Source organism: Impatiens glandulifera, chromosome 3 (assembly GCF_907164915.1).
Source record: "Impatiens glandulifera chromosome 3, dImpGla2.1, whole genome shotgun sequence".
Lineage (NCBI taxonomy): Eukaryota > Viridiplantae > Streptophyta > Magnoliopsida > Ericales > Balsaminaceae > Impatiens > Impatiens glandulifera.
This window is the reverse complement of record NC_061864.1, coordinates 48389598-48399273: the sequence shown is the minus strand read 5'-3', so window position 1 is coordinate 48399273 and position 9676 is coordinate 48389598. Positions and strand designations below refer to the sequence as shown.

Genomic DNA, 9676 nt, shown 5'->3' with positions numbered 1-9676 from the left:
AGTAAGTAATCAAGCATATCTATTTATAGTCAAATCCTTAAACAAATGTTTTACATTGTGATTCCATATGTTATGATGTGTTATAAAACTCACACCAATTATATTATTAAGTGGCTCTCTCTTGTAACAAAGAGCACATACAAGCACAGAAAATCGGTAGTTACAACTTACATAGGAAGCAAAAAGTTACACGATCTCGGCTTCAATTAGTTTCTTAACATAAAAATTTTTGTTTATTGGTTAAATAGAAACCTTAGTTGATGCTTTATTTAGCTCGTTTCTGAACCTTACTGAATTGTCATGCCGATTTATTCAACAGGAAAAATCTATAATGGTCCTGCAAATGTGCCATCCTCCCTTTGCCCATTCCATTTCTCAACCTGCATAATAAACAGGTCTTAGAATAATGAAGAAGATATGAGTTTCAATACCGAAAAGTAACAAAATGGTCAAAGATTGTTTTGAAACTCTTTCAAATGAGTCAATTGATAGACTTGGAGAATTGGGGATGCCAAAAACTAAAACACACACTAAACTTTAGTTCATTACTTAGTATAACAATCAGAAATGAGGTTATGATGCAAGATAATCTCAAGTGTAATGGTGCTTACATGAGCATTCTCAATAATCTATCCATTATATGTTACTTTAATTTTCGTGACTTTGGTATAACTATATGGGACATGATTTGTCATTTACTCAAGATTAAATGTGTTATGATATTGGAGAACTTTTAGACTAGTGGGTCGGTTGGGCGAAAACAACTAAACTGATCAAAAAGGATATAAGGATTATTTCGATTGCCCTCTGAAGGACAATATGGGATGAATGAAAACATTTGAAGAAAATACTCCTAATCAAGATAGAATCAGAGCATTATTTTTCTTTGGTTGGGAGTTCATTAACATCTTTGATAAAATGATAAATACTTTGTTTTATTTACTTGACAGCCTTAAGAAGTGATTCATTATAGTTGTGCTCTTGCCCTTGAACACTTTTTGTTGTGTTTTATACTTTGTAAAAAATGACCTGTATTTAAAAGAGGAAGATCAAGCAAGAGTAGAATGTAAATACCCATTCTCCAGGGCAAAGAGATCGATAGTACTTTGCAAATTTGTCACATTCTGGAGCACTTTCACCCTTTGCAGCAATACACCTACAAAATGTAAAACAGTAGCTCAATAAATTGCAGAATGATAAGAAACTAACAAGTTGATTTTACAATGAATGGACTAATTACATACTTACCTGTGATACTCAATATATCGGGTAAAACAATGCCTCGTTTGATTAGTAGTTGGAAATCGAAAATCTGCTGGTGCTGTCTCAAGCTGGCATCAAACATAGAAGAATCAAAAGAGTATAACTTTAGTAAAAGAACATAGCCTAGAAATTATACATCCCCTTGGTCTCACCTTAATCTCTAGTTTTTCTTCATCCGAGCTTTCACCTTCACCAACAAGAATTTTCCTGGCTTGCTCATTATTACTGTCTCCTTCAACAAAAAGGGTTTCCTCAGAAGCACCATTCAATTGAAGTTTCTCCTTCAACAGATAATCCTATATGTAAAAGTGACAGACAAAGGTATAAATATGTTGAGAAATATAACCATTTACTTCAAATCATGATCCAAAGAATGTTCAGATCATAAGGATGGATGGAGACACCAAACAGAACATCAAATCCATCAATAATCATTCTCATTGTTATTATAAACAACTCTACAAATCATAAACCTAATCGATCAAATTCTCAAACAAAAATGTGACAATGCCTTCACAAATCACGGAACTAACAATTTGTAATACATTTCAGATACCCAATATGAGAATTTGTAAGGATTTATCTCCTCTGATTACAAGCTATATATTTGTAATACATCTCAGATACATTTAAAAAACCATGAAAAGCAATTGAACATTGAAAATACCTCAATTGTCATCTGGTTAATTTATAAACTTCCAAATCATCTAATTCCTTAGAAATCTAGGACCTACGATTCTTTGAATCCGAAACCAAGAATACATATAAACGCATGCAGATACTAACAATATGTAATCATGTCAGTTTAATGTACAAAGAAGGTCGGTTCATTTATAGCTGATGATCATGCAAATGAAATCTAATAAATGGAAAATGGAATTGATGTTTCAGAACCCACAATTAATAAGAACTATTACGTCAATGTAATACTCCTTCTATGTCAGATCGTGAAAAAACAGAGATCTTCTAAATGGAAGAAGATCGTAACAATCATAAAGTATACGAGATGCACGTATTGGAAAACAGATAGAGAAATCTGAAGAATCTTTGATTCATACCTCAGCTAGGGACGTGATCACTGTGGCTGCAACTTCCGCCATTGACGAGTGATGCCGAAAATGAATGGAGCTTTCAAGAGGCTGCATGTGGTTTTAAGATTGAAAATATTTATTTTATAAATAATAAAGATTTTATGAAATTTATCGGTTAAAATAGTTGTTTTTATAAAATCTAACCTAATATCATTCGTATTAGACTAGATTTTATAAAAATAATTATTTTACTTAATATTTTAAAATGTATTTTTTTTTATTTTAAATTAATAATCAAAGATTATTTGTTTTTAAAATATCATTTAACAAAATTCAATTAAATTAAAAAAAATGACATGATCAAGAGTGATATAGTAAAACAGAAGAAAAAAAAACATAATAGAGTGATTATAGTAAAATGAACAAACAACAAGATACATAAATATTAGTCTATATACATTGAAATATATTGTTCTATCTAAAAATGTTAAATATAAAAATTTATAGTATATAAATAAATATTATACCTCATTTGAGAGATGATATTCCTTCTCTAATTTTGTAATTGATTATTTAAAATTAAAATATACATATAAAAAATGATAATAAAATAATATAAAATCACATAGAAAGATAATAGTAAAAGAAATAAAAAATGATGGTCAAATAATTAAGTTATACATAAGCATGTCAAAATTTAAAGTATATTGACTAATATTTTAGCTCATTTTGATTTTGTACAAGTGTTTATCATTTTTCTCCTTTAATATTCTAACTTTTTTAAAGTTATCGTGCACATTTGTTAAAAATAATAGTAAAATAGACACAAAATAATATTTAAAATTGATAAAATATATTTAATTTAAGAAAAATTATATCCGGAAGAGTTTCAAGTTTAATTAACACTGGTAAATTTTAAGGCACAAATATAAAATTTAAACACTTTAATCACTAAATATTTTTATTTCTAATGGTCAATTTATAATTTTATGTATTAATACATATTTTTATAAATATATATATTAATTTGAACTCATAATTATATTCAAATTTTCCACTCAAGACCAGTTTGAATCACAACTTAATGAATTTAATGGAGGACTCATAGTGTTATATGTGTGTTGAATAGTTTATTTTGAATAATTATATATTATATTTTTCAATCTATTTTTACATTAAATTATATATATATATATATTATATATATATATATATATATATATATATATATATATAAAATGATGCTTAATTTTTAAAGTGTCCGGATTGCCGAGTCGAGAGTTGTGGTTAATTTGGATATATATGTGAGAGTAAATGGATATTTGGGTCAGATTGTGGGTTAACCCCACATAAACTCAAAACGGTTAAAAATAAAATAAAAAATGCTATAGGTATGGTTCAAACTTACAACATAAAGAAACAAATACAACCCTTTAACCAGTTAGGCTAATAACACTTTATATTTTAAAATCAACACCAAATTTAATGAACGCGCTGGTTCATCAATAATTTTTAATCGGTCATCTTTTGACTCTGCGCTATACTATTATTAATGAGCAATAATGAAAGAATTCTGTCATATTTATAGAGATAGGGGACATAATTCATATGAATATAGTAAGTCTCGCCTAAGCTACTTTAATGGTAGTCTTTACATTTCCTTTTCACTCGTAGTATGGGGAAGAAGTGGACTCTAGAGGTCAAACTAATTGAGTTGAAGAATCATACTGTATCAATTGTTTAGAGATCGTTCTGCAATGTGAGAGTAAATGGATACTTGAGTCGGATTGTGGGTTGACCTGCATATAAACTTAAAACGGTTAAAAATAAAATTAAAAATGCTATCACATTTTACCGTAATATTTTTTTTACAGTTTTTTATATTATTACTGCACGGAATTTACGGTAGTTATAATAATTTTGTGGATTAATAGGGTGTTATCTAGTTCTTCTTTAATTAAAAAAAATGAAATTTAACAATCAAAAGTAATCTAGTTATTAAAGTGCTCACATAAGATGATAATTTTAATCCCAACTATTACAAATTTGAGGAATTTTTAAAGATATAAATGAAAATGATAGTGTATATGTGAATGCTAGATAATATGGTGTTAGTTAAATAATTTATTTTGAATTGTTATATATTTTTTAATACAAATTTGATAAACAGAAGATAAACACTTTTATATACTTAAAAATAAAAAAAGAGTTTCAACATATTTATATTTATATAAGTGGAATGTTATTCGTGAAATATATAAAAAAATCAAAATTTTTGTATTTTATTTATGCACATTAAAACGTTACTTATAAAATATATATTCATATACAAAGTACTGAGTATGCGTAACATACTCGGGGACAATATATGTATAAACCAGTAGGTTAAAAAAATACTTATAAAATATATATTCATATACAAAATTATAAATTAGAACTCAACAATTACAATTGATTTAGTGATTAAAGTGTTCACATTTCACACTCGATAAAGTTATATGTGGAGAGACCATAATGCGATTTTGAGAAATTATAATTGTTAAATGAGGTAGTGTGATGGTGGTATATCGATGTGACAATTTGAATGAATTATATGTGATTAATTTTATTTGAATAATTATATATTATTTTTTCCAAGCGAATTTGACACTATAAACCAAATTATATAGTATTTTTTATATTTAAAAATTAATTTGAACATATTTATATAAAGTGAAGTATTATTCGTTAAATATATCAAATTCCTATTTAAAATGTTGATATATTATTTACAAATAATATTGATAGGTTTAAACTAAAAAATCGAAATAGATACATAGTTAACCAAGGCATATAAGTCTTATTATATTGTTAAATAACAATTATTTTTATTTTCTATTTATGAAATTCATTGATTTGAAGTCTTATCAATCTATATAATAATGATTAATTTTAAAATATATGGATTATCGGGTCGATAGTTGTGGTTAATTTAGATATGTATGTGAGTGTAAATGAATACTTGGATCGGTTAATGGGTTGACTGTTCATAAACTTAAAACGGTTAATTTTAAAAAAATAAATATAAAAATATTATACAAAAGTTTCGAACTTGTAAATTAAGATTATAAGTACACCATTTTAATAAATCGAGTTAATAAGACTTTATATTTCAGACTCAACCTAAATTTTTGATGAATATACGGCATTGCCAACATTACAAGTTAATATAATCAATTTATACATCTTATATATACCCGAACCATTTTCAAAAATTATATATATATATATATATATATATAAAATAATTTATTTAAAATTTAATTTGTAATATATTTAAATAAAAATAAATTATTATTTTTTTTATTATTTGTCTCCCTTTTATATTTGACACAAAAAATAAATAATATTTTTTATACTTAGAAAATAATTTTGGCTTATTAATAGAGAGGGAAATATTATTTATGAATTTTATAAAAAAAAATAGAATTTCAATATTTATTATGTTTCAAGATATATATATATACATACAATTATAAATAAAACTCATCCATCATAAGTGGTTTAATAGTTAAAATGACCATTTTCTACACTCGAGACTAGAGTTCGAAACCTTACAAATGCAAATTTGAATGAATTATATGTGTTTGAGAGGATAGTGTGATAGTTGTATATGTGGGTGCAAATTTGAATGAATCATATATGTTTAAGGGGATAATGTGATGGTTATATATGTGGGTGCAAATTTGAATGAGTCATATGTGTTTAAAGAGATATTGTGATTCTGGTATATGTGAGGGCAAATTTGAATGAATTATATGTGTTTAAATGGATAGTGTGATGGTAGTATACGTGAGTGCAAATTTGAATTAATTACACGTGTTCTTAGTGATGCTTCCATTTTGTTGAATATATTTTTTCCTCAAATTTTCAATATGGTGTAAGATTTCATTGAAAATCTGGTTAGATGCGATGAAAAAGTGTTGCTCTCAGTTAATTACTTGGCCGTACATTGGAAGTACTCTTATCTTTGATGAGGTATCTCATTTTATATTAAAAAACTTTTCCATTTGACATTTCTTGTAATAGTTTGAACCAATATTTATATTGGAACTTGTAGTATTTAGTCAAGAATATTTGTCATGTCCTATATTTTTTTGACTTATGTTGTATCATAGTTGATTATGCTAAGATATTTCTTAAATTGATGGGTGATTTAATAGTTAAGTTGTTTGAGCATATTTTTTATAATAATTTTTTAAGATATGATGTCCCACCTATTTTTTTAGTTATTACTCTAGAGATTTTATGAGATAATATTTATTTATTTGTTTCTTATGGGCGTATATGTATAGCGATATGTGTGTGCATATGCTTGGTTCTTCACTTGGTTATTCTCAATTTAATATTTTCTTATAATTTATATCTCTAATATTCAAATACTTTATCATCTTAGTCAATAAAAGTGAACTATAGATACCATATGAAAATGTACTGTATGAAAGATAATAATAGATGTAGAAGATGTTAATTATATTTACTTCAATCATAAAAAAAAATGAAGAATGAAGAAGCAATGAAAACAAGTATTGTGAAAGAAGAGAAATTAAAGATAACTTGTGGACACAATTATATTATTAATGTTCCTATGATGATTGATACTAATAACACTCCTACTCTATTAGATGGCACACCTTTTTTTTTGTTTATTTATATCAATGAAAATTAAAATTTTGTGTGTATATATTAAAAACATTAGAAAGTTTTGCTTATAAACATTCTCACCATCTTCTTAGTCAAAATATTATTTAGTTAATTCTTAAAATAATTTTATAACTTTTTGTCTAAGAAATATTTATAAATCCATATAACTTTGTTGTTGTAGTTATATAATCTCAACTTTCAAGCTATCATCTTTAAAGGCTCCATATTAGTTAATAGGACTTATAAAATCATAATTGAGGTAATTGTTCTTGAGCCGAAGCTCCAGAACAACGGTCAATGGTTAACCATAATTTCGATTAAATTTTGACTATTTTACAAATGCTCAAATAGACAATTAGGAATGATCAATCAATAAATGTATGATCAAAGAGCAATGACAAAGACAATAATCGATCAATTCACAATTACGAAACTAATACTCGAAAGAGAAAAACAATCGGTGAAAATCAAAGTTATTTTAGAATAAAGTTTTTGAACTTACAAACATGTTGAGAAACTCTCTACAAACTCTAAAGACTTTACTAGAGATTCAGAATACAATAAGCAAAAAAGAGGGTAAGAGAGGTTGGCCACATGGTCGGGCCGGACATTTAGGGTAAGAGGTTGACCACATGGTCGGGCAAAATGCCCAAAGGGAATGAAGGGAATTGAACCCGGGTCACCTGGGTGAAAGACAGATATCCTAACCGCAGGGCGACATTGGATTTTATTTTAGACAACTGTATTTATACTTTTGTAACGCAAGACCATTTTATTCTCTAGAGAAAAAGGTAATAAAAACAAAATATTTCCGATGCCGGGAATCGAACCCGGGTCCCCTGGGTGAAAGCCAGATATCCTAACCGCTGGACGACATCGGATTTTATTCTGCACAACTATATTTACAATTTTGTAATGCAAGACCATTTTATTATCTAGAGAAAAGAGTTAAAAAAACAAAATATTTTCTATGCAAAGAATCGAACCGAGGTCCTCTGAGTGAAAGAAAAATAACCTAACCGCAAAACAACATAGAAATTTATTCTAATTAACTGATTTTACTTTTGTAATGCAAGAGCATTTTATTCTCTAGAGAAAAGAATAATAAAAATATAAAAAATTTCTATGCCAGGAATCAAACCAATCCTATCAGATGTGAAATGTTATTTTAAGATTTTTATTACATAAACATAAATATAAAAGAATTATAAAATCATATATATCTTAAATCTTATGATTGTATCTCTTCTTTCACATAAACAATCATATTATTATCTTTTTATTTCTTTTTTTACCTAACATACTAATGTTTTAATTTTATAAAAATGACTCAATTTACTATTTATAAATATAAAAATAATTTTAAATAGTAAACCAACCTGATTTCAAGTTGTATTTTTTTTAATTCAACACAAATCTCGAAGGTGAAAGTCAAATATCTCAACTAATTGAGATTTTTTTATTATGGAATGGTATAGTACCTTTTATACTAAAAACACCCATCTAAAAAAAATGTAAACACAACAATGTAACATCAAATATCATAATAGTGTGATATAATGATCCCATCTTTTATGGGATAAACTATAATCATATTAAGATATTACAATCTTCTTTATTTCTTTTTTATATATAAGATGGAAAGACAACAATACAACATCAAATATTTTAATAGTTTGTCGATATTGGATCTTATGATTATGGGACGTAAGAGTTCAAATTTGTTGTTCTAATCTATACCACCTTCATAAAAACTGATCACTTTATAGAATGAGTCAAATGTAAAGAAAGAATGAAAAGTCAACTTATTTTTGTAAAAGTAGTACAGATTAGAACACCAAATTTGGAACAACATATTTTATCCAAAGATTAATCCCACTAGAAATGCTTTGAATAAAAGTAGATTGTCACGAAGGTAAAGTGTCATAATAGTTCTCTCAATTAAAAAAGTATTATAAAATATATTGATAACATATAAAGTGTAATCATATTGTGATTAAACCTTATTTATAAGAAAAAACAAAAAATAAAAGCTAAAAATTATTGTTTATTTTTTTATTTGAGAGAAAGTTCTTCATTCTTAAGGATAAGGGTAAACCTTTATAAGTGATATATATATATATATATATATATATATATATATATATATATATATATATATATATATATATATATATATATATATATATATATATATATATATATATATATATATATATATATATATATATATATATATATATATATATATATTTGTAAGGTCAGTTTTCTACTTTTCGTTCTCTAGCTTGTCTCACTCACCTCCTTCTCCTTTTTCCGTGTTGGAGACTATCTTACTCTACTTTTCAATTCTTTCTTCGTTCTCCAATAATCATCTTGTCCTTTTCTAGCTCTTTCTTCGTTTGTTAGAAATCGCCATCTCTTTTTCTAGATCCTCACTTGAACTAGACTGTTTTCATCTAGTTTTGTAATGCTTCGAAATTGCTAAACTCTCTATTTTTTTTTTTAATTAGTCTTTTTATTTTCGAATTTGATTTAAAAAATATTTTAAATGTTTAAATAAATTGGGAATTGACTTTTTATATTATAGAGTTGTCACATAATTTTTCTAAAATTAGGAAAATATTTTGCGTAATTAAACCCGTTTTAGAGATTTTGTTTTTAGTTCGGAGCTTGGTTACACTTGGGAAATGGCTCTC

At 26.1% G+C, this 9676-nt stretch overlaps 1 protein-coding gene and 1 non-coding gene across 2 annotated transcripts; both read right to left on the bottom strand.

Annotated features, from left to right (window-relative positions):
- Nucleotides 1-279: 279 nt before the first annotated feature.
- On the bottom strand, nucleotides 280-2363 carry LOC124930306 (cytochrome c oxidase subunit 6b-3-like). The gene is made up of 5 exons (XM_047470663.1): nucleotides 2322-2363; nucleotides 1416-1559; nucleotides 1249-1331; nucleotides 1075-1156; nucleotides 280-380 (listed from the first exon to the last, which is right to left on the bottom strand). The coding sequence occupies exons 1-5, from the start codon at nucleotides 2361-2363 to the stop codon at nucleotides 327-329; spliced, it is 405 nt and encodes a 134-aa protein (XP_047326619.1). The 3' UTR covers nucleotides 280-326.
- A 5423-nt stretch (nucleotides 2364-7786) lies between these two features.
- On the bottom strand, nucleotides 7787-7858 carry TRNAE-UUC. The gene has a single exon. It is a non-coding gene; the product is annotated as a tRNA-Glu (tRNA).
- Between the last annotated feature and the right edge of the window lie 1818 nt (nucleotides 7859-9676).